Raw genomic sequence first — 25,006 nt, 5'->3', positions numbered from 1 at the left:
CTCAACCGTCGAGGCAGACGTTTCCGCCCACAACAAAGATGGCGGCTCCCTTACTGGAGAAGCTGTCGGAGTCTTTAGGATCTTCGGAACCGGCGGTTCGGCTCATTTTATCCATTTTAATCGGTGAGTTGCTGCCGCTGAGGCTGTCGGGGGCTGACCTGCAGTGGCTAGTGGCTAGTTGGCGTGTTTCTGTCGCTGGTTGAAGTGGACTTGTGAGGCTAAGCTAGCACGTCCAGGTAACTGATCCGCACAGGTGTGTTTCCTTCAGAGGAGCGTCGAGCTTCACACCTGTCGGAAGAACACTCACGCTTGCATTCACACGTGTTTGTACGTCATGTTGAGGGACGCTGACGTCACACTATGTTCAACTAGTGAAGTCCCTGGAGTTTGACCTGAAGATCTTATCAGGGTCCGAACCTTCACGGCGCGCGTGCTCACAACCTGACTGACGTCACTCAGGTTTGATGACGAATTACATTAATACATAAATGTTACTCTTAAAGTGAAAGAAAACACGTGACGTCATGTACTGTTCTATGATATCCACCCTTGAAGCTTCTGTCGTGACGACACCTGTGACGTCATGAGTGATGTCATCACAGGTGTCGTTACACAGGTGTGTGTTCTTGTAAACACTAGTTGAAGATACTTTTGAAGGTGAGTGTGAGGTGACCCTGGCGTGATCGCTCCAACAGTTGCTCGGAGACGTGTCGTCGTGGCCTTTGACCTTTGACACGAGTGTCTCTCCTGAGCCGCGATCACTGGGAGCCGCAGGAGCAGGAAGTTCATTGATCCTCTCGCTTGTTGGTGGAACAAGTGAATGATTGAACACGTTTGATCGGTGACAGACTGACGTGTGATTGACGTGCGACTGACGTGTGATTGACGTGTGATTGACGTGTGATTGACGTGTGATTGACGTGTGATTGACGTGCGACTGACGTGTGATTGACGTGTGATTGACGTGTGATTGACGTGTGATTGACGTGTGATTGACGTGTGATTGACGTGCGACTGACGTGTGATTGACGTGTGATTGACGTGCGACTGACGTGCGACTGACGTGCGACTGACGTGTGATTGACGTGCGACTGACGTGTGATTGCGACAGACAGACAAGTATAGTTTTGTTGATTTTGAGCGTTTGTGTTTATATTCCAGTGTGTTTTTTTATGTTCTCAGACTCTGATGATGAATTGTATATAATATATAATATATTGTTTATAATATATTATATATAATATATAATATATAATATATAATATATAATATATTGTTCATAATAACTCGATTGTCTTCTCTGGTCCCCGCAGCGTATCCGTGTGCGCTGGTGTATCGCTGCTTCCTGTTCCATCGACCTGCTCCCATCATCCACGTGTTCCACGCTCTGTCTGGTCTGGCTCTGGCCACCTTCAACTTCGGTGAGACCTCCACATTGACATGGTTTTGGAGGGTGGTGTCTCGACACAGTGCGTTGGGAGTAGGATAGTGAGACTGAAGACGATGTTTACAAATGAACTGTTGACGTGAAAGATTTCCTGATGTTTGTAACGTTTGTGTTAGTTTTCGGATCCGAGCGACTGTCAATCAACTCTTGTGACCAGAGACGTCGTGATGCGTTCACTGACCAGGAAACTGCAGCAAGACGTCGATCTTACTTTAAAGAACAAAATGTTTTGTGTCAAGAAATCAAAATACGTTTGTATTGAACATTTGAAACCATTTCAAATGTGTTGAAATTAATTGTGTAAAAATTTCATGAGGTTCAGGTTCATGAGGTTCAGGTTCATGAGGTTCAGGTTCATGAGGTTCCGGTTCATGAGGTTCCGGTTCATGAGGTTCCGGTTCATGAGGTTCCGGTTCATGAGGTTCCGGTTCATGAGGTTCCGGTTCATGAGGTTCCGGTTCATGAGGTTCCGGTTCATGAGGTTCAGGTTCATGAGGTTCAGGTTTATGAGGTTCAGGTTCATGAGGTTCAGGTTATGAGGTTCAGGTTCATGAGGTTCAGGTTCATGAGGTTCAGGTTCATGAGGTTCAGGTTCATGATGGAGTTCCTGAGGTTCAGGTTCATGATGGGGTTCATGAGGTGGTTCCTGAGGGTGTGACCTGGTGACGGCTCTGATGCTCGACCACCTCCTTCTGTGTCGTGAGTGACTAACGTCTTCTTCTCTCTGTCCCGTCATGGCTGCACTCGGACTTTCCAGCAGGTCTGTTGCTCCGTTTCCCTCCTCGTGGATGGTTCACGTCCCTGCAGTGGATTCTCTTGTTGTGGTTCTGATCGGTTCCGCTGGACTGAGTCTGTGTCTCTTACAGGTTCTCAGATCTATCACTCGGCAGTATGTGTGCTGGTTCAGTTCTTGATGCTGAGGCTCATGGGAAGGACGGTGACGGCCGTGCTGAGCAGTTTCATCTTCCAAATGGTGAGAACGTTTGTACACGCGTGTGCCATGATTGAAGATGTCACGTGTTCCTTCTCAACATGTAACATATCAACATGTCAGGAGTCACGTGTTCCTTCTCAACATGTAACATATCAACATGTCAGGAGTCACGTGTTCCTGCTCAACATGTAACATATCAACATGTCAGGAGTCACGTGTTCCTGCTCAACATGTAACATATCGACATGTCAGGAGTCACGTGTTCCTGCTCAACATGTAACATATCAACATGTCAGGAGTCACGTGTTCCTGCTCAACATGTAACATATCAACATGTCAGGAGTCACGTGTTCCTGCTCAACATGTAACATATCAACATGTCAGGAGTCACGTGTTCCTGCTCAACATGTAACATATCAACATGTCAGGAGTCATGTGTTCCTGCTCAACATGTAACATATCAACATGTCAGGAGTCACGTGTTCCTGCTCAACATGTAACATATCAACATGTCAGGAGTCACGTGTTCCTGCTCAACATGTAATATATCAACATGTCAGGAGTCGCGTGTTCCTGCTCAACATGTAACATATCAACATGTCAGGAGTCACGTGTTCCTGCTCAACATGTAACATATCAACATGTCAGGAGTCACGTGTTCCTGCTCAACATGTAATATATCAACATGTCAGGAGTCACGTGTTCCTTCTCAACATGTAACATATCAACATGTCAGGAGTCACGTGTTCCTGCTCAACATGTAACATATCAACATGTCAGGAGTCACGTGTTCCTGCTCAACATGTAACATATCAACATGTCAGGAGTCACGTGTTCCTGCTCAACATGTAACATATCAACATGTCAGGAGTCACGTGTTCCTGCTCAACATGTAACATATCAACATGTCAGGAGTCACGTGTTCCTTCTCAACATGTAACATATCAACATGTCAGGAGTCACGTGTTCCTTCTCAACATGTAACATATCAACATGTCAGGAGTCACGTGTTCCTTCTCAACATGTAACATATCAACATGTCAGGAGTCACGTGTTCCTGCTCAACATGTAACATATCAACATGTCAGGAGTCACGTGTTCCTGCTCAACATGTAACATATCAACATGTCAGGAGTCACGTGTTCCTGCTCAACATGCAACATATCAACATGTCAGGAGTCGCGTGTTCCTGCTCAACATGTAACATATCGACATGTCAGGAGTCACGTGTTCCTTCTCAACATGTAACATATCGACATGTCAGGAGTCACGTGTTCCTGCTCAACATGTAACATATCGACATGTCAGGAGTCACATGTTCCTTCTCAACATGTAACATATCAACATGTCAGGAGTCGCGTGTTCCTTCTCAACATGTAACATATCAACATGTCAGGAGTCACGTGTTCCTTCTCAACATGTAACATATCAACATGTCAGGAGTCACGTATTCCTTCTCAACATGTAACATATCAACATGTCAGGAGTCACGTGTTCCTTCTCAACATGTAACATATCAACATGTCAGGAGTCACGTGTTCCTGCTCAACATGTAACATATCAACATGTCAGGAGTCACGTGTTCCTTCTCAACATGTAACATATCAACATGTCAGGAGTCACGTGTTCCTGCTCAACATGTAACATATCAACATGTCAGGAGTCACGTGTTCCTTCTCAACATGTAACATATCAACATGTCAGGAGTCACGTGTTCCTTCTCAACATGTAACATATCAACATGTCAGGAGTCACGTGTTCCTTCTCAACATGTAACATATCAACATGTCAGGAGTCACGTGTTCCTTCTCAACATGTAACATATCAACTTGTCAGGAGTCACGTGTTCCTGCTCAACATGTAACATATCAACATGTCAGGAGTCACGTGTTCCTTCTCAACATGTAACATATCAACATGTCAGGAGTCACGTGTTCCTTCTCAACATGTAACATATCAACATGTCAGGAGTCACGTGTTCCTTCTCAACATGTAACATATCAACATGTCAGGAGTCACGTGTTCCTGCTCAACATGTAACATATCAACATGTCAGGAGTCACGTGTTCCTTCTCAACATGTAACATATCAACATGTCAGGAGTCACGTGTTCCTTCTCAACATGTAACATATCAACATGTCAGGAGTCACGTGTTCCTTCTCAACATGTAACATATCAACATGTCAGGAGTCACGTGTTCCTGCTCAACATGTAACATATCAACATGTCAGGAGTCACGTGTTCCTTCTCAACATGTAACATATCAACATGTCAGGAGTCACGTGTTCCTTCTCAACATGTAACATATCAACATGTCAGGAGTCACGTGTTCCTTCTCAACATGTAACATATCAACATGTCAGGAGTCACGTGTTCCTGCTCAACATGTAACATATCAACATGTCAGGAGTCACGTGTTCCTTCTCAACATGTAACATATCAACATGTCAGGAGTCACGTGTTCCTTCTCAACATGTAACATATCAACATGTCAGGAGTCACGTGTTCCTTCTCAACATGTAACATATCAACATGTCAGGAGTCACGTGTTCCTGCTCAACATGTAACATATGAACATGTCAGGAGTCACGTGTTCCTGCTCAACATGTTACATATCAACATGTCAGGAGTCACGTGTTCCTTCTCAACATGTAACATATCGACATGTCAGGAGTCACGTGTTCCTGCTCAACATGTAACATATCGACATGTCAGGAGTCACGTGTTCCTGCTCAACATGTAACATATCAACATGTCAGGAGTCACGTGTTCCTGCTCAACATGTAACATATCAACATGTCAGGAGTCACGTGTTCCTGCTCAACATGTAACATATCAACATGTCAGGAGTCGCGTGTTCCTGCTCAACATGTAACATATCAACATGTCAGGAGTCACGTGTTCCTGCTCAACATGTAACATATCAACATGTCAGGAGTCACGTGTTCCTTCTCAACATGTAACATATCAACATGTCAGGAGTCACGTGTTCCTGCTCAACATGTAACATATCAACATGTCAGGAGTCACGTGTTCCTGCTCAACATGTTACATATCAACATGTCAGGAGTCACGTGTTCCTGCTCAACATGTAACATATCAACATGTCAGGAGTCACGTGTTCCTTCTCAACATGTAACATATCAACATGTCAGGAGTCACGTGTTCCTGCTCAACATGTAACATATCAACATGTCAGGAGTCACGTGTTCCTGCTCAACATGTAACATATCAACATGTCAGGAGTCGCGTGTTCCTGCTCAACATGTAACATATCAACATGTCAGGAGTCACGTGTTCCTGCTCAACATGTAACATATCAACATGTCCGGAGTCACGTGTTCCTTCTCAACATGTAACATATCAACATGTCAGGAGTCACGTGTTCCTGCTCAACATGTAACATATCAACATGTCAGGAGTCACGTGTTCCTGCTCAACATGTTACATATCAACATGTCAGGAGTCACGTGTTCCTTCTCAACATGTAACATATCAACATGTCAGGAGTCACGTGTTCCTGCTCAACATGTAACATATCAACATGTCAGGAGTCACGTGTTCCTGCTCAACATGTTACATATCAACATGTCAGGAGTCACGTGTTCCTGCTCAACATGTAACATATCGACATGTCAGGAGTCACGTGTTCCTGCTCAACATGTAACATATCAACATGTCAGGAGTCGCGTGTTCCTGCTCAACATGTAACATATCAACATGTCAGGAGTCACGTGTTCCTGCTCAACATGTAATATATCAACATGTCAGGAGTCACGTGTTCCTTCTCAACATGTAACATATCAACATGTCAGGAGTCACGTGTTCCTTCTCAACATGTAACATATCGACATGTCAGGAGTCACGTGTTCCTTCTCAACATGTAACATATCAACATGTCAGGAGTCACGTGTTCCTGCTCAACATGTAACATATCAACATGTCAGGAGTCACGTGTTCCTGCTCAACATGTAACATATCAACATGTCAGGAGTCGCGTGTTCCTGCTCAACATGTAACATATCAACATGTCAGGAGTCACGTGTTCCTGCTCAACATGTAACATATCAACATGTCAGGAGTCACGTGTTCCTTCTCAACATGTAACATATCAACATGTCAGGAGTCACGTGTTCCTGCTCAACATGTAACATATCAACATGAGCCGCAATCTTGTCTGGTTTCATGACTTCTCTTGAGCAACACTGGGAGTCAAAGAAGAGAAGCTGCCGAACCTCGCAGAGGAATGTAGTTCAACACTAGTGACTCATGAGTCTCTGTAGTTCAACACTAGTGACTCATGAGTCTCTGTAGTTCAACACTAGTGACTCATGAGTCTCTGTAGTTCAACACTAGTGACTCATGAGTCTCTGTAGTTCAACACTAGTGACTCATGAGTCTCTGTAGTTCAACACTAGTGACTCATGAGTCTCTGCAGCTCAACACTAGTGACTCATGAGTCTCTGCAGCTCAACACTAGTGACTCATGAGTCTCTGCAGCTCAACACTAGTGACTCATGAGTCTCTGCAGCTCAACACTAGTGACTCATGAGTCTCTGCAGCTCAACACTAGTGACTCATGAGTCTGGTGGTTAAACCTGGACAACACTGAGAGCGACTCCTGACCTGCTGCTGCTCTGCAGGTCTACCTGCTGGCAGGTTACTACTACACGGCCACGGAGGAGTACGACATCAAGTGGACGATGCCTCACTGTGTCCTGACGCTGAAGCTCATCGGTGAGTCCAACTCTTCCTCTGACGTCCAGGGATTGACCTCTTGACCTTTCTTGTGTTGGCAGGTTTGTCATTTGACTACTTCGATGGAGGCAAAGAGCCGGTGAGTTGATCACATGACCTCGACTTTCAGAGCGACTCTAGTAAACGTCAACCGTCGATGACCGTGAACGGTTCAAACCATTGATTGAAGTCTTCAGACGATCAAACACCTTCTCAGAACATCTTCTCACACTTGAGTACCTACTGAAGGATTAGTTCTTATGTTCTCATGTCGATTAATGTTGATTATATATCTGAACATGTTTGTTCATTTTAATGTAGAGACGCTTGAGTGTCTTCATCTTCGTCCAAGAAAACACATAAAAACATCAAACACCTTCAAACTGAACGTCCGTCACGTCATGAAGGTCCACGTGAAGAACAGATGATAGAGTTTCAATCTTCAAATAAAGACTTGAACTGAAGTCGCTACATGAAAATGAACAAACCTCTGAAACCTTCACTATATCTGTGACATCACAACGATCCACTGATGTCGGGGTTGAAGGTCGTTGAAGCTGCTGCAGAGAGTGACGTGTTGTCTGGTCCTGATCTAGTCCGAGCTCAGCCCGGAGCAGAAGGAGTCTGCTGTGCGCTCGGTCCCGTCTCTGCTGGAGGTCTGCGGCTTCTCCTACTTCTACGGAGGCTTCCTGGTGGGACCTCAGTTCACGCTGCGCAGCTACCAGAGGCTGGTGTCTCGCCAGCTGACGGACCGGCCGGGTCACCCTCCTGACAGGTTCACGACTGCAGCGTGAAGACGTGACGTCCACCTCAACCTTCTTGTCTCCTGCAGTTCCGTCCCGGCCCTGAAGAGGTTCGCTCTGGGCTTCCTCTGCCTCGCCATGTTCGCCACCTTCAGCCCGTGGTGCCCGGAGAGCTACATGCTGACGGACGAGTACAAGGTGAGACGCACCCGCTTCACGAGGGTCCAGGTGTCCACGTGTCCTCGTGTCCGCCGCAGGTCCAGCCCTTCTGGTACCGCTGTGTGTTCATCTCGCTGTGGGTGAAGGTCATCCTGTACAAGTACGTGAGCTGCTGGGTCATCGCGGTGAGTTGAGACGAAGACCTGAAGCCTGAGGTGAAGCCACTGGTCGTGACTCTGCTGTGAGCAGGAAGGCGCCTGCATCCTGTCCGGCCTGGGCTACAACGGCGAGCTGGACGGGAAGCACCGGTGGAACGCCTGTGCCAACATGAAGGTGTGGCTGTTCGAGACCACGCCGCTCTTCTCCGGCACCATCATGTCCTTCAACATCAACACCAACGCGTGGGCCGCCAGGTCAGTGCACCCTGTGAGACGTGTCAATGAGTCAGGGGCGTGGCCTGAGTCACATGATCAGGACAGTCTGACCTCATGTTGTCATGGTGACACTCGTTAAAGTCTGACCTCTCATGTTGTCACGGTGACACACGTGACAGTCTGACCTCATGTTGTCATGCTGACACTCGTGAAAGTCTGACCTCTCATGTTGTCACGGTGACAATCGTGAAAGTCTGACCTCTCATGTTGTCATGGTGACACTCGTGAAAGTCTGACCTCTCATGTTGTCATGGTGACACTCGTGAAAGTCTGACCTCTCATGTTGTCATGGTGACACTCGTGAAGGTCTGACCTCTCATGTTGTCATGGTGACACTCGTGAAAGTCTGACCTCTCATGTTGTCATGGTGACACTCGTGAAAGTCTGACCTCTCATGTTGTCATGGTGACACTCGTGAAAGTCTGACCTCATGTTGTCATGGTGACACTCGTGACAGTCTGACCTCTCATGTTGTCATGGTGACACTCGTGAAAGTCTGACCTCTCATGTTGTCACGGTGACACTCGTGAAAGTCTGACCTCATGTTGTCATGGTGACACTCGTGAAAGTCTGACCTCATGTTGTCATGGTGACACTCGTGACAGTCTGACCTCTCATGTTGTCATGGTGACACTTGTGAAAGTCTGACCTCTCATGTTGTCATGGTGACACTCGTGAAAGTCTGACCTCATGTTGTCATGGTGACACTCGTGACAGTCTGACCTCTCATGTTGTCATGGTGACACTTGTGAAAGTCTGACCTCTCATGTTGTCATGGTGACACTCGTGAAAGTCTGACCTCTCATGTTGTCATGGTGACACTCGTGATAGTCTGACCTCTCATGTTGTCACGGTGACACTCGTGAAAGTCTGACCTCTCATGTTGTCACGGTGACACTCGTGAATATCTGACCTCTCATGTTGTCACGGTGACACTCGTGAATATCTGACCTCTCATGTTGTCACGGTGACACTCGTGAAAGTCTGACCTCTCATGTTGTCACGGTGACACTCGTGAATATCTGACCTCTCATGTTGTCACGGTGACACTCGTGAATATCTGACCTCTCATGTTGTCATGGTGACACTCGTGAAAGTCTGACCTCTCATGTTGTCATGGTGACACTCGTGAAAGTCTGACCTCTCATGTTGTCACGGTGACAAACGTGACAGTCTGACCTCATGTTGTCATGGTGACACTCGTGACAGTCTGACCTCATGTTGTCATGGTGACACTCGTGACAGTCTGACCTCTCATGTTGCCATGGTGACACTGGTGACAGTCTGACCTCATGTCGTCATGGTGACACTCGTGACAGTCTGACCTCTCATGTTGTCATGGTGACACTCGTGAAAGTCTGACCTCTCATGTTGTCATGGTGACACTCGTGAAAGTCTGACCTCTCATGTTGTCATGGTGACACTCGTGAAAGTCTGACCTCTCATGTTGTCATGGTGACACTCGTGAAAGTCTGACCTCTCATGTTGTCATGCTGACACTCGTGAAAGTCTGACCTCTCATGTTGTCACGGTGACACTCGTGAAAGTCTGACCTCTCATGTTGTCACGGTGACACTCGTGAAAGTCTGACCTCTCATGTTGTCATGGTGACACTCGTGAAAGTCTGACCTCATGTTGTCATGGTGACACTCGTGACAGTCTGACCTCTCATGTTGTCATGGTGACACTTGTGAAAGTCTGACCTCTCATGTTGTCACGTTGACACTCGTGAAAGTCTGACCTCTCATGTTGTCACGGTGACACTCGTGATAGTCTGACCTCTCATGTTGTCACGGTGACACACGTGACAGTCTGACCTCATGTTGTCACGGTGACACTCGTGAAAGTCTGACCTCTCATGTTGTCACGGTGACACTCGTGAATATCTGACCTCTCATGTTGTCATGGTGACACTCGTGACAGTCTGACCTCTCATGTTGTCATGGTGACACTCGTGACAGTCTGACCTCTCATGTTGTCACGGTGACACACGTGACAGTCTGACCTCATGTTGTCATGGTGACACTCGTGAAAGTCTGACCTCTCATGTTGTCATGGTGACACTCGTGAAAGTCTGACCTCTCATGTTGTCACGGTGACAAACGTGACAGTCTGACCTCATGTTGTCATGGTGACACTCGTGAAAGTCTGACCTCTCATGTTGTCATGGTGACACTCGTGAAAGTCTGACCTCTCATGTTGTCACAGTGACAAACGTGACAGTCTGACCTCATGTCGTCATGGTGACACTCGTGACAGTCTGACCTCTCATGTTGTCATGGTGACACTCGTGAAAGTCTGACCTCTCATGTTGTCATGGTGACACTCGTGAAAGTCTGACCTCTCATGTTGTCATGGTGACACTCGTGAAAGTCTGACCTCTCATGTTGTCATGCTGACACTCGTGAAAGTCTGACCTCTCATGTTGTCACGGTGACACTCGTGAAAGTCTGACCTCTCATGTTGTCACGGTGACACTCGTGAAAGTCTGACCTCTCATGTTGTCATGGTGACACTCGTGAAAGTCTGACCTCATGTTGTCATGGTGACACTCGTGACAGTCTGACCTCTCATGTTGTCATGGTGACACTTGTGAAAGTCTGACCTCTCATGTTGTCACGGTGACACTCGTGAAAGTCTGACCTCTCATGTTGTCACGGTGACACTCGTGATAGTCTGACCTCTCATGTTGTCACGGTGACACACGTGACAGTCTGACCTAATGTTGTCACGGTGACACTCGTGAAAGTCTGACCTCTCATGTTGTCACGGTGACACTCGTGAATATCTGACCTCTCATGTTGTCATGGTGACACTCGTGACAGTCTGACCTCTCATGTTGTCACGGTGACACTCGTATAAGTCTGACCTCTCATGTTGTCACAGTGACACTCGTGAAAGTCTGACCTCTCATGTTGTCATGGTGACACTCGTGACAGTCTGACCTCTCATGTTGTCATGGTGACACTCGTGACAGTCTGACCTCTCATGTTGTCACGGTGACACACGTGACAGTCTGACCTCATGTTGTCACGGTGACACTCGTGAAAGTCTGACCTCTCATGTTGTCACGGTGACACTCGTGAATATCTGACCTCTCATGTTGTCATGGTGACACTCGTGACAGTCTGACCTCTCATGTTGTCACGGTGACACTCGTATAAGTCTGACCTCTCATGTTGTCACAGTGACACTCGTGAAAGTCTGACCTCTCATGTTGTCATGGTGACACTCGTGACAGTCTGACCTCTCATGTTGTCATGGTGACATTCGTGAAAGTCTGACCTCTCATGTTGTCATGGTGACACTCGTGAAAGTCTGACCTCTCATGTTGTCATGCTGACACTCGTGAAAGTCTGACCTCTCATGTTGTCACGGTGACACTCGTGAAAGTCTGACCTCTCATGTTGTCACGGTGACACTCGTGAAAGTCTGACCTCTCATGTTGTCATGGTGACACTCGTGAAAGTCTGACCTCATGTTGTCATGGTGACACTCGTGACAGTCTGACCTCTCATGTTGTCATGGTGACACTTGTGAAAGTCTGACCTCTCATGTTGTCACGGTGACACTCGTGAAAGTCTGACCTCTCATGTTGTCACGGTGACACTCGTGATAGTCTGACCTCTCATGTTGTCACGGTGACACACGTGACAGTCTGACCTCATGTTGTCACGGTGACACTCGTGAAAGTCTGACCTCTCATGTTGTCACGGTGACACTCGTGAATATCTGACCTCTCATGTTGTCATGGTGACACTCGTGACAGTCTGACCTCTCATGTTGTCACGGTGACACTCGTATAAGTCTGACCTCTCATGTTGTCACAGTGACACTCGTGAAAGTCTGACCTCTCATGTTGTCATGGTGACACTCGTGACAGTCTGACCTCTCATGTTGTCACGGTGACACTCGTGACAGTCTGACCTCTCATGTTGTCACGGTGACACACGTGACAGTCTGACCTCATGTTGTCACGGTGACACTCGTGAAAGTCTGACCTCTCATGTTGTCACGGTGACACTCGTGAATATCTGACCTCTCATGTTGTCATGGTGACACTCGTGACAGTCTGACCTCTCATGTTGTCACGGTGACACTCGTATAAGTCTGACCTCTCATGTTGTCACAGTGACACTCGTGAAAGTCTGACCTCTCATGTTGTCACGGTGACACTCGTGACAGTCTGACCTCTCATGTTGTCACGGTGACACACGTGACAGTCTGACCTCATGTTGTCATGGTGACACTCGTGAAAGTCTGACCTCTCATGTTGTCATGGTGACACTCGTGAAAGTCTCACCTCTCATGTTGTCACGGTGACAAACGTGACAGTCTGACCTCATGTTGTCATGGTGACACTCGTGACAGTCTGACCTCATGTTGTCACGGTGACAAACGTGACAGTCTGACCTCATGTTGTCATGGTGACACTCGTGACAGTCTGACCTCATGTTGTCATGGTGACACTCGTGACAGTCTGACCTCATGTCGTCATGGTGACACTCGTGACAGTCTGACCTCTCATGTTGTCATGGTGACACTCGTGAAAGTCTGACCTTTCATGTTGTCATGGTGACACTCGTGAAAGTCTGACCTCTCATGTTGTCATGGTGACACTCGTGAAAGTCTGACCTCTCATGTTGTCATGGTGACACTCGTGACAGTCTGACCTCTCATGTTGTCATGGTGACACTCGTGACAGTCTGACCTCTCATGTTGTCATGGTGACACTCGTCACAGTCTGACCTCATGTTGTCATGGTGACACTCGTGAAAGTCTGACCTCTCATGTTGTCATGGTGACACTCGTGACAGTCTGACCTCTCATGTTGTCATGGTGACACTCGTCACAGTCTGACCTCTCATGTTGTCATGGTGACACTCGTCACAGTCTGACCTCATGTTGTCATGGTGACACTCGTGAAAGTCTGACCTCTCATGTTGTCATGGTGACACTCGTGACAGTCTGACCTCTCATGTTGTCATGGTGACACTCGTGAAAGTCTGACCTCTCATGTTGTCATGGTGACACTCGTCACAGTCTGACCTCATGTTGTCATGGTGACACTCGTGAAAGTCTGACCTCTCATGTTGTCATGGTGACACTCGTGAAGGTCTGACCTCTCATGTTGTCATGGTGACACTCGTCACAGTCTGACCTCTCATGTTGTCATGGTGACACTCGTCACAGTCTGACCTCATGTTGTCATGGTGACACTTGTGACAGTCTGACCTCTCATGTTGCAATCATGAAATGATAGCCTTGATGGTCGCCATGGTTACTTAGCATCTTCATCGTGCCTGCAGACACGTCTTCAAGCGCCTGAAGTTCTTGGGCAACAAGACCATGTCTCACGTCACGACGCTGCTCTTCCTGTCCATCTGGCACGGACTCCACTCCGGGTACTTCATGTGCTTCTCCATGGAGTACCTCATCATCATCGTGGAGCGACAGGTACAGACCCATGATCGGCGGCGTCTTCTCGTCTGAAGCTGCGTGTTTCAGGCTCAGAGTCTCGTGAAGGACAGTCCAGCGTTGACCAGACTGGCCAACAGCGCCCTCTACCCGCTCATCTATGTGGTGCAGCAGCTGATCCACTGGCTGTTCATGGGCTACTCTCTCGTGCCCTTCTGCCTCTTCACCTACGACAAGTGGCTGCAGGTGAGGTCACGAGGGTTCACCTGTGAAGGTCACGCGTCACCTGAGCCTGCCTTCGGTCTCCAGGTCTACTCCAGCGTCTACTTCTGTGGTCACGTCTTCTTCCTGCTGTCGCTCCTCGTCCTGCCATACTTGCGCCGCCTGCTGGTGCCGAGACGCCAGTGCAGCCCGACGAAGGAGGATTGAAGGCCGTACGTGAGTTGATTGACAGTCTGGAGCAGGAACGCCACAATCCTCTCTTTTTGACCTTTGACCTTGATGAACACATCTGGACTCCAGTTGTTCTGATTTAAATGTTTCTTAATGCTTTGATATTTCTCTCACTTCACATAAATCTGTTTCTCTCACAGGGAGTGACCTTTGACCCTATTTGAATCGTTCTTTTGTTTGCAGGTCAAAGGTGACGATGAAGGGAACTGTGACTCTCAAGGACTGGAAACTATTTTTACGGCCTTTAGTGAGATAATATATATATATCTATATATATATAAAAATGTCCATGTAAAAAATAAATCTCTATATTTTTGTGTTTTAACGTTGGATTGGTTTCTAAACGTGTTTACAGGAAATGACCGTCGTGCCACACCAGGTGTTGTGAGCCAATCAGGGGCCATTTCCTGTTTTCTCTGACGAGACTCACCTGCTGAACTTGATATGCTGTCACTCCACGCGTTTGTGAGTCTCTGACTCGCACGTGTGTGTTGCTGAGACTCTTGTGGTCCCGCGGGTCCGAGCAGGCGTCTCGGGTCCGAGCGGCGCCGCCACAGATCATGGCCTTGTGTCCACGAATGTTTCTCCAGAGACGCTTTTATAAACGCTTTTGTGGACAAAAGATTTTGTAGCTTTGTAAACATTTGATGAAGATGTTGTTTGTTTCCTGTTCGTCTCTGATCCGTAGTTTATAAAAGTCTTTTCTCAGCGTCTGTGTCGACCCTTGAACTCAAGTTACAGTAAGTTACTGAAGAAGTAAGTAAGTAATATTTATTTATACAGCGCTTTTCCAGACCAGGGTCACAAAGAACTTAAACAATCAAAACAATATTCAATAAAGTTTATACTTTAAAGATCAAGATAAAACTGATAACAACACAGGAGTTCCAGAAATTCAAGGAAAAGCCTGAACAAATAGAAACGTCTTAAGATGTTTCTTGAAGGAGTCAGTAGATCATCAAACACAGATGTTTCTTGAAGGAGTCAGTAGATCATCAAACACAGATGTTTCTTGAAGGAGTCAGTAGATCATCAAACACAGATGTTTCTTGAAGGAGTCAGTAGATCATCAAACACAGATGTTTCTTGAAGGAGTCAGTAGATCATCAAACACATGTTTCTTGAAGGAGTCAGTAGATCATCAAACACAGATGTTTCTTGAAGGAGTCAGTAGATCATCAAACACAGATGTTTCTTGAAGGAGTCAGTAGATCATCAAACACAGATGTTTCTTGAAGGAGTCAGTAGATCATCAAACACAGATGTTTCTTGAAGGAGTCAGTAGATCATCAAACACACATGTTTCTTGAAGGAGTCAGTAGATCATCAAACACAGATGTTTCTTGAAGGAGTCAGTAGATCATCAAACACAGATGTTTCTTGAAGGAGTCAGTAGATCATCAAACACACATGTTTCTTGAAGGAGTCAGTAGATCATCAAACACAGATGTTTCTTGAAGGAGTCAGTAGATCATCAAACACACATGTTTCTTGAAGGAGTCAGTAGATCATCAAACACACATGTTTCTTGAAGGAGTCAGTAGATCATCAAACACACATGTTTCTTGAAGGAGTCAGTAGATCATCAAACATAGATGGTTCTTGAAGGAGTCAGTAGATCATCAAACACATGTTTCTTGAAGGAGTCAGTAGATCATCAAACACACATGTTTCTTGAAGGAGTCAGTAGATCATCAAGCGCAAAGAGACAGAAGATGGTTCCAAAGCTTAGGAGCAACAGCCTGAAAAGATTTCTCTCCTCTGGTCCTGAGTCGTGTGCGTGGAACCATAAGTAGATTCTGATCCACAGACCCCAGAGCCCGAGCTGGGGTGTAAGTCTGGATCAGATCCTGAAGGTCTGACCATGAATAGATCTGAAAGTAAGAACCAGAATTTTAAAGTTGATCCTGAAAGAAACTGGAAGCCAGTGAAGAGTTTGAAGGAGAAATGTGAGTTCTTCTACTAGAGCGGCTCAGAATTCTGAATCAACTGCAGACGAGACGATCCTTCTTGTTAAGACATGAAAACAAACTGTTACAATAGTCCAGACGAGAAGAAACAAACACATGGATTATAAGATCCAGATCATGTTCCGACAACATTTTCCTAAGTTTAGAGATTTTTCTCAGTTGAAGGAAACAGTTTCTGGTCAGTTTTCTTCAGTGTTGAACAAGAGACATGTCTTTATCAAATACAACACCCAGGTTTCTCAGGCTCAGTTTGACAGACTGACATAAGTCACTCAAGTACTGACTCAACCCTGGAATCTTATCATCAACAATCACCAGAGTTTCAGTTTTGTCCACATTTAGCTGTAAAGTGTTTTCACTCATTGTTTGATTTCTAGCAACTATTGACTAAGTTCAGCCTCTGATCAGTTGATCAACAGAGCAGTAGAGCTGGATGTCATCAGCAAACATGTGATAAGAAACATCTGGAAATCTCTGAATGATTTTACCGAGGGGAATCAAGTACAGCAAAAACAATAAAGGACCCAGAACAGAACCTTGAGGGACTCCACACAACAGATCTGCCGATTCAGACCTCATTTGATTGACAGATACACTAAAACTGCGCCCAGAAAGGTAAGATGAGAACCATTCTAACACAGACCCAGACAGTCTTCATCCCTCAGTCTTCTCAGCAGGATCTGGTTCAACTGTGTCAAAGGCTGAGGACAGATCCAACAGAACCAGAACATCATGATGTCACTGGACACCTTCAGTAAGACTGTCTCCGTAGATGTTTACAGAAGCCAGACTGAAACTTCTCATGGATGTCGCTCTGATCCAGGAACAGCTGCTCAGACACAACCTTCTCCAAGATCTTGGACAAGAAAGGGAGCTTAGAAATAGGCCTGAAATTACTGAGGTCAGTTGGGTCTAAGCCTGGTTTTTTGAGCAGAGGCTCCACAATGGTTTAAATGCATTAAAAACCCCTGTGGAAAGGGAGAGGTTCACCATATTGGTAACTCAGGGGTCAATTACATCAAATACTTTGATAAAAAGCCTACAAGGAAGGACGTCATCTGAGCAAGAGGAGGGTTTCATGAAGGGTCGACGACCCTGAAGTTACACCTGAAGAAGAGCATGAAGGGTCGACGACCCTGAAGTTACACCTGAAGAAGAGCGTGAAGGGTTGACGACCCTGAAGTTACACCTGAAGAAGAGCATGAAGGGTCGACGACCCTGAAGTTACACCTGAAGAAGAGCATGAAGGGTTGATGACCCTGAAGTTACACCTGAAGAAGAGCGTGAAGGGTCGACGACCCTGAAGTTACACCTGAAGAAGAGCATGAAGGGTCGACGACCCTGAAGTTACACCTGAAGAAGAGCGTGAAGGGTTGACGACCCTGAAGTTACACCTGAAGAAGAGCATGAAGGGTCGACGACCCTGAAGTTACACCTGAAGAAGAGCATGAAGGGTCGACGACCCTGAAGTTACACCTGAAGAAGAGCATGAAGGGTCGACGACCCTGAAGTTACACCTGAAGAAGAGCGTGAAGGGTTGACGACCCTGAAGTTACACCTGAAGAAGAGCATGAAGGGTCGACGACCCTGAAGTTACACCTGAAGAAGAGCGTGAAGGGTTGACGACCCTGAAGTTACACCTGAAGAAGAGCGTGAAGGGTCAACGACCCTGAAGTTACACCTGAAGAAGAGCATGAAGGGTCGACGACCCTGAAGTTACACCTGAAGAAGAGCATGAAGGGTCGACGACCCTGAAGTTACACCTGAAGAAGAGCGTGAAGGGTTGACGACCCTGAAGTTACACCTGAAGAAGAGCATGAAGGGTTGACGACCCTGAAGTTACACCTGAAGAAGAGCATGAAGGGTCGACGACCCTGAAGTTACACCTGAAGAAGAGCATGAAGGGTTGACGACCCTGAAGTTACACCTGAAGAAGAGCATGAAGGGTCGACGACCCTGAAGTTACACCTGAAGAAGAGCGTGAAGGGTTGACGACCCTGAAGTTACACCTGAAGAAGAGCATGAAGGGTTGACGACCCTGAAGTTACACCTGAAGAAGAGCGTGAAGGGTTGACGACCCTGAAGTTACACCTGAAGAAGAGCATGAAGGGTTGACGACCCTGAAGTTACACCTGAAGAAGAGCGTGAAGGGTTGACGACCCTGAAGTTACACCTGAAGAAGAGCATGAAGGGTCGACGACCCTGAAGTTACACCTGAAGAAGAGCATGAAGGGTCGACGACCCTGAAGTTACACCTGAAGAAGAGCATGAAGGGTCGACGACCCTGAAGTTACACCTGAAGAAGAGCGTGAAGGGTTGACGACCCTGAAGTTACACCTGAAGAAGAGCATGAAGGGTCAACGACCCTGAGAGTCAAACACAGATGAAGTCACTTGAATTAAATAACACAAGAATTATTGATTCAATATTGAGCTCAGATCAACTTTATTGATCGTCAGGTGCTTCAGGAAATAGATTTTCCAGCTCACGATAGATTCATGAAACAAGAACAAAGTTCAATAAGAACAAAGTTCAAGACGACACAATCTAAAGATAAAGAACAAAGTTCAAAGATAAACATAAAATCATCCTTAAACTCAGACATAAACACATAAACACAAGTGTAGATGGTGAAGAGGGGCCGGTTCTGTCCCCTGAGGTGCTCCTGCACACCACAGTGTCAGCCTTGATGTCCTTCAGCCTGACACACTGTGTCCATCGGTGAGATAGTCCAAGATCCAGGAGACCAGACCAGGGTCCACATGTGTCAGTTTGTCCTGCAGCAGAGTGACTGGATGGTGTTGAAGGCACTAGAAAAGTCCAGGAACAGGATCCTCAATGAAGCGCTTCCTTTATCCAGGTGGGAGTAGATGCAGGAGGTGAAGGATCTTCTACACCAACTGCTGGCCGGTAGACAAACTGCAGGGGGTCTTGTGCTGGACGTGTGGCCTGAGAAGTTTGAGGACCAGCCTAGTTGAAGACATGAGCGGCTCAGCTAGTTCAGCAGGTGTTTAGCAGTCGAGGAGACACTTGTCAGGACCAGCAGCCTCTAGACCAGTCCTACCTGGAGGGACGTGAAGCAGGTTCACTGGCGTCTCTGCTCCTGACAGTTCAGGACCTTGACCTCCTTTGTTACCCACGGGTTATTATTAGGGTCACAGTCTTAGCAGGAACTTAAAGAATCTCATGGTGTGTCTGACCCTCGATGTCCTCATGAGACTTCACGTCCCAGTCCGTGGTGTCAAAGCATCTCTGAGGCTCCTCACAGCTGGAGTCCACCTCCTGAGGGACAAACATTAACCATAGTAATGATGAGGAGTTATTATTTGATTAATAATCATTATTTTTAATATAATAATCATTATATTATTAATCATTATTTTATTAATAACTATTATCATCGCAGTCATTATTAATAATATAATAATGATTTTATTATTAATAATCATTATTATATTAATAACTATTATCATCGCAGTCATTATTAATAATATAATAATGATTATATTATTAATAATCATTATTATAATAATAACTATTATCATCGCAGTCATTATTAATAATATAATAATGATTATATTATTAATAATCATTATTATAATAATAACTATTATCATCGCAGTCATTATTATTAATATAATAATGATTATATTATTAATAATCATTATTATATTAATAACTATTATCATCGCAGTCATTATTAATAATATAATAATGATTATATTATTAATAATCATTATTATATTAATAACTATTATCATCGCCGTCATTATTTTTAATATAATGATTATTAATAATAGTGATGATAATGATAGTAATGAAGATTAAATTGATGATAAAAATACATCAGTCAGGGCTGAAGGACGCAGTGTGGGCGGGGCCAGAGGAGAGGGAGGTGACGTCAGCATCTCTGCTCGTACTCCGACAACAAGGACATCTTCTCTCTGCACCTCCTCAGCGACTCCTCAGCGACTCCTCTTCTGACTCCTCTTCTGACTCCTCTTCTGACTCCTCCGTCGACCCACCGGCTCGTGATCCGCGGAGCTTCTGTGTCGTGACGCGGGGCTGGAGGACCAGAGCAGGTAACACGTCCATCTTCACCGCATCCAACCTTCATCCGTGTGTCGACGTGTCGTAACATGAGGCCTGTGGCTGACGCACCGTGTTCTGGACCAGAACCAGAACCTGACAATATGTTCGACTCTCGTGCGCAGCAGAGTCACGTCAGGAGGTGTTTGAGGATCCTGGACCATCATCATCATCTTCATCATCATCATCATCATCATCATCATCATCATCATCATCACTCCATCTTGCTTTCCAGCCTTTCACCAGCGTGTTTTACCATCTTTACTAATATTAACCATCTTTACTGATATTAACTATCTTTACTTATGTTAACTATCTTTACTGATATTAACCATCTTTACTGATATTAACTATCTTTACTTATGTTAACTATCTTTACTGATATTAACCATCTTTACTGATATTAACCATCTTTACTGATATTAACCATCTTTACTGATATTAACTATCTTTACTTATGTTAACTATCTTTACTGATATTAACCATCTTTACTGATATTAACCATCTTTACTGATATTAACCATCTTTACTGATATTAACTATCTTTACTAATATTAACTATCTTTACTAATATTAACCATCGTTACTGATATTAATTATCTTTACTGATATTAACTATCTTTACTAATATTAACTATCTTTACTAATATTAACCATCTTTACTGATATTAACCATCTTTACTGATATTAACTATCTTTACTGATATTAACTATCTTTACTAATATTAACTATCTTTACTGATATTAACCATCTTTACTGACATTAACAATCTTTACTGATATTAACCATCTTTACTAATATTAACCATCTTTACTAATATTAACTATCTTTACTAATATTAACTATCTTTACTAATATTAACCATCTTTAGTGATATTAACTATCTTTACTTATGTTAACTATCTTTACTATTATTAACTATCTTTACTGATATTAACCATCTTTACTAATATTAACCATCTTTACTTATATTAACCATCTTTACTGATATTAACCATCTTTACTGATATTAACCATCTTTACTAATATTAACCATCTTTACTAATAATAACCATCTTTACTGATATTAAGCATCTTTACTAATATTAACCATCTTTACTGATATTAACCATCTTTTCTGATATTAACCATCTTTACTAATATTAACCATCTTTACTGATATTAACCATCTTTACTAATATTAACCATCTTTACTAATATTAACCGTCTTTACTAATATTAACCATCTTTACTAATATTAACCATCTTTACTGATATTAACCATCTTTACTAATATTAACCATCTTTACTGATATTAACCATCTTTACTGATATTAACCGTCTTTACTGATATTAACCGTCTTTACTGATATTAACCATCTTTACTGATATTAACCATCTTAACTGATATTAACCATCTTTACTGATATTAACCATCTTTACTAATATTAACCATCTTTACTAATATTAACCGTCTTTACTAATATTAACCATCTTTACTAATATTAACCATCTTTACTGATATTAACCATCTTTACTAATATTAACCATCTTTACTGATATTAACCATCTTTACTGATATTAACCGTCTTTACTGATATTAACCGTCTTTACTGATATTAACCATCTTTACTGATATTAACCATCTTAACTGATATTAACCATCTTTACTGATATTAACCATCTTTACTGATATTAACCGTCTTTACTGATATTAACCGTCTTTACTGATATTAACCATCTTAACTGATATTAACCATCTTAACTGATATTAACCATCTTTACTGATATTAACCATCTTTACTGATATTAACCGTCTTTACTGATATTAACCATCTTTACTGATATTAACTATCTTTACTGATATTAACCGTCTTCACTGATATTAACCGTCTTTACTAATATTAACTATCTTTACTGATATTAACTATCTTCACTGATATTAACCGTCTTCACTGATATTAACCGTCTTTACTAATATTAACTATCTTTACTGATATTAACCGTCTTCACTGATATTAACCGTCTTTACTAATATTAACCATCTTTACTGATATTAACTATCTTTACTAATATTAACCATCTTTACTGATATTAACCATCTTTACTAATATAACTATCTTTACTGATGTTAACTATCTTTACTGATATTAACTATCTTTACTGATATTAACCATCTTTACTAATATAACTATCTTTACTGATGTTAACTATCTTTACTGATATTAACTATCTTTACTAATATTAACTATCTTTACTGATATTAACCGTCTTCACTGATATTAACCGTCTTTACTGATATTAACCATCTTTACTAATATTAACCATCTTTACTGATATTAACCATCTTTACTGATATTAACCGTCTTTACTGATATTAACCGTCTTTACTGATATTAACCATCTTTACTGATATTAACCATCTTAACTGATATTAACCATCTTTACTGATATTAACCATCTTTACTGATATTAACCGTCTTTACTGATATTAACCGTCTTTACTGATATTAACCATCTTTACTGATATTAACCATCTTAACTGATATTAACCATCTTTACTGATATTAACCATCTTTACTGATATTAACCGTCTTTACTGATATTAACCATCTTTACTGATATTAACTATCTTTACTGATATTAACCGTCTTCACTGATATTAACCGTCTTTACTAATATTAACTATCTTTACTGATATTAACTATCTTCACTGATATTAACCGTCTTCACTGATATTAACCGTCTTTACTAATATTAACTATCTTTACTGATATTAACCGTCTTCACTGATATTAACCGTCTTTACTAATATTAACCATCTTTACTGATATTAACTATCTTTACTAATATTAACCATCTTTACTGATATTAACCATCTTTACTAATATAACTATCTTTACTGATGTTAACTATCTTTACTGATATTAACTATCTTTACTGATATTAACCATCTTTACTAATATAACTATCTTTACTGATGTTAACTATCTTTACTGATATTAACTATCTTTACTAATATTAACTATCTTTACTGATATTAACCGTCTTCACTGATATTAACCGTCTTTACTGATATTAACCATCTTTACTAATATTAACCATCTTTACTGATATTAACTATCTTTACTAATATTAACCATCTTTACTGATATTAACTATCTTTACTAATATTAACCATCTTTACTGATATTAACTATCTTTACTAATATTAACCATCTTTACTGATATTAACCATCTTTACTAATATTAACCATCTTTACTGATATTAACTATCTTTACTAATATTAACCATCTTTACTGATATTAACCATCTTTACTAATATTAATTATCTTTGCTGATATTAAATATCTTTACTAATATTAACCATCTTTACTGATATTAACTATCTTTACTAATATTAACCATCTTTACTGATATTAACCATCTTTACTAATATAACTATCTTTACTGATGTTAACTATCTTTACTGATATTAACTATCTTGACTAATATTAACTATCTTTACTGATATTAACCGTCTTTACTAATATTAACCATCTTCAATGATATTAACCGTCTTTACTGATATTAACCATCTTTACTGATATTAACCATCTTTACTGATATTAACTATCATTACTAATATTAACTATCTTTACTGATTTTAACCATCTTCACTGATATTAACCGTCTTTACTAATATTACCATCTTTACTGATTTTAACCGTCTTCACTGATATTAACCGTCTTTACTGATATTAACCATCTTAACTGATATTAACCATCTTTACTAATATTAACTATCTTTACTGATATTAACCATCTTTACTAATATTAACCATCTTTAGTGATATTAACCATCTTTACTAATATTAACCATCTTTACTGATGTCAACTATCTTTACTAATATTAACCATCTTTACTTATGTTAACTATCTTTACTGATATTAACTATCTTTACTAATATTAACCATCGTTACTAATATTAACCATCTTTACTAATATTAACTATCTTTACTGATGTTAACTATCTTTACTGATATTAACCGTCTTTACTAATATTAACCATCTTTACTGATATTAACCATCTTTTCTAATATAACTATCTTTACTGATGTTAACTATCTTTACTGATATTAACTATCTTTACTAATATTAACTATCTTTACTGATATTAACCGTCTTTACTAATATTAACCATCTTCAATGATATTAACCGTCTTTACTGATATTAACCATCTTTACTGATATTAACCATCTTTACTGATATTAACCATCTTTACTAATATAACTATCTTTACTGATGTTAACTATCTTTACTGATATTAACTATCTTTACTAATATTAACTATCTTTACTGATATTAACCATCTTTACTGATATTAACTATCATTACTAATATTAACTATCTTTACTGATTTTAACCGTCTTCACTGATATTAACCGTCTTTACTAATATTAACCATCTTTACTGATTTTAACCGTCTTCACTGATATTAACCGTCTTTACTGATATTAACCATCTTTACTAATATTAACTATCTTTACTGATTTTAACCGTCTTCACTGATATTAACTGTCTTTACTGATATTAACCATCTTTACTGATATTAACCATCTTTACTAATATTAACTATCTTTACTGATATTAACCAT

At 42.3% G+C, this 25,006-nt stretch overlaps 2 protein-coding genes across 5 annotated transcripts in view; both read left to right on the top strand.

Annotated features, from left to right (window-relative positions):
• The first annotated feature begins 1 nt into the window (after nucleotide 1).
• lpcat3 (lysophosphatidylcholine acyltransferase 3) lies at nucleotides 2-15,035 on the top strand. Of its 4 annotated transcripts, none has more exons than XR_015713617.1 (14): nucleotides 2-123; nucleotides 1,314-1,421; nucleotides 2,314-2,420; nucleotides 7,026-7,119; nucleotides 7,182-7,219; nucleotides 7,716-7,894; nucleotides 7,952-8,060; nucleotides 8,120-8,206; nucleotides 8,271-8,434; nucleotides 13,765-13,912; nucleotides 13,964-14,119; nucleotides 14,183-14,307; nucleotides 14,510-14,573; nucleotides 14,682-15,035. XR_015713617.1 is itself a non-coding variant. In XM_087812627.1 (13 exons), exons 1-12 carry the CDS (start codon nucleotides 39-41, stop codon nucleotides 14,300-14,302), a joined length of 1,395 nt encoding a protein of 464 aa, XP_087668753.1. In that variant the 5' UTR covers nucleotides 2-38; the 3' UTR covers nucleotides 14,303-14,307; nucleotides 14,510-15,035. The 4 variants fall into 4 exon arrangements, 2 of the variants coding, with proteins under 2 accessions (XP_087668753.1, XP_087668754.1); XR_015713618.1 differs by having other exon boundaries at nucleotides 14,183-14,311; XM_087812627.1 differs by having other exon boundaries at nucleotides 14,510-15,035.
• A 5,184-nt stretch (nucleotides 15,036-20,219) lies between these two features.
• The window catches only part of LOC148063103 (calsyntenin-3), a 74,574-nt gene continuing 69,787 nt past the window's right edge, over nucleotides 20,220-25,006 (top strand). The window contains exon 1 of the mRNA XM_087812938.1: nucleotides 20,220-20,378. The gene's annotated coding sequence lies outside the window, so the exon portion shown is untranslated. The remainder of the gene's footprint in view (nucleotides 20,379-25,006) is intronic.

Source organism: Callionymus lyra, chromosome 17, assembly GCF_982586985.1.
Source record: "Callionymus lyra chromosome 17, fCalLyr1.hap1.1, whole genome shotgun sequence".
In the NCBI taxonomy this organism is placed as follows: domain Eukaryota; kingdom Metazoa; phylum Chordata; class Actinopteri; order Syngnathiformes; family Callionymidae; genus Callionymus; species Callionymus lyra.
Note: the sequence above shows the minus strand (reverse complement) of the source record. Positions and strands in the feature narration are given on the sequence as shown.

Excerpts from the sequence above, each read along its gene's own strand:
- lpcat3 (XM_087812627.1), top strand. The coding sequence starts at position 39 with ATGGCGGCTCCCTTACTGGAGAAGCTGTCGGAGTCTTTAGGATCTTCG. Across the intron at positions 1,422-2,313 it reads TCTGGCCACCTTCAACTTCG|GTTCTCAGATCTATCACTCG; the intron begins GTGAGACCTCCA and ends TGTCTCTTACAG. Across the intron at positions 8,061-8,119 it reads TGCTGACGGACGAGTACAAG|GTCCAGCCCTTCTGGTACCG; the intron begins GTGAGACGCACC and ends TGTCCGCCGCAG.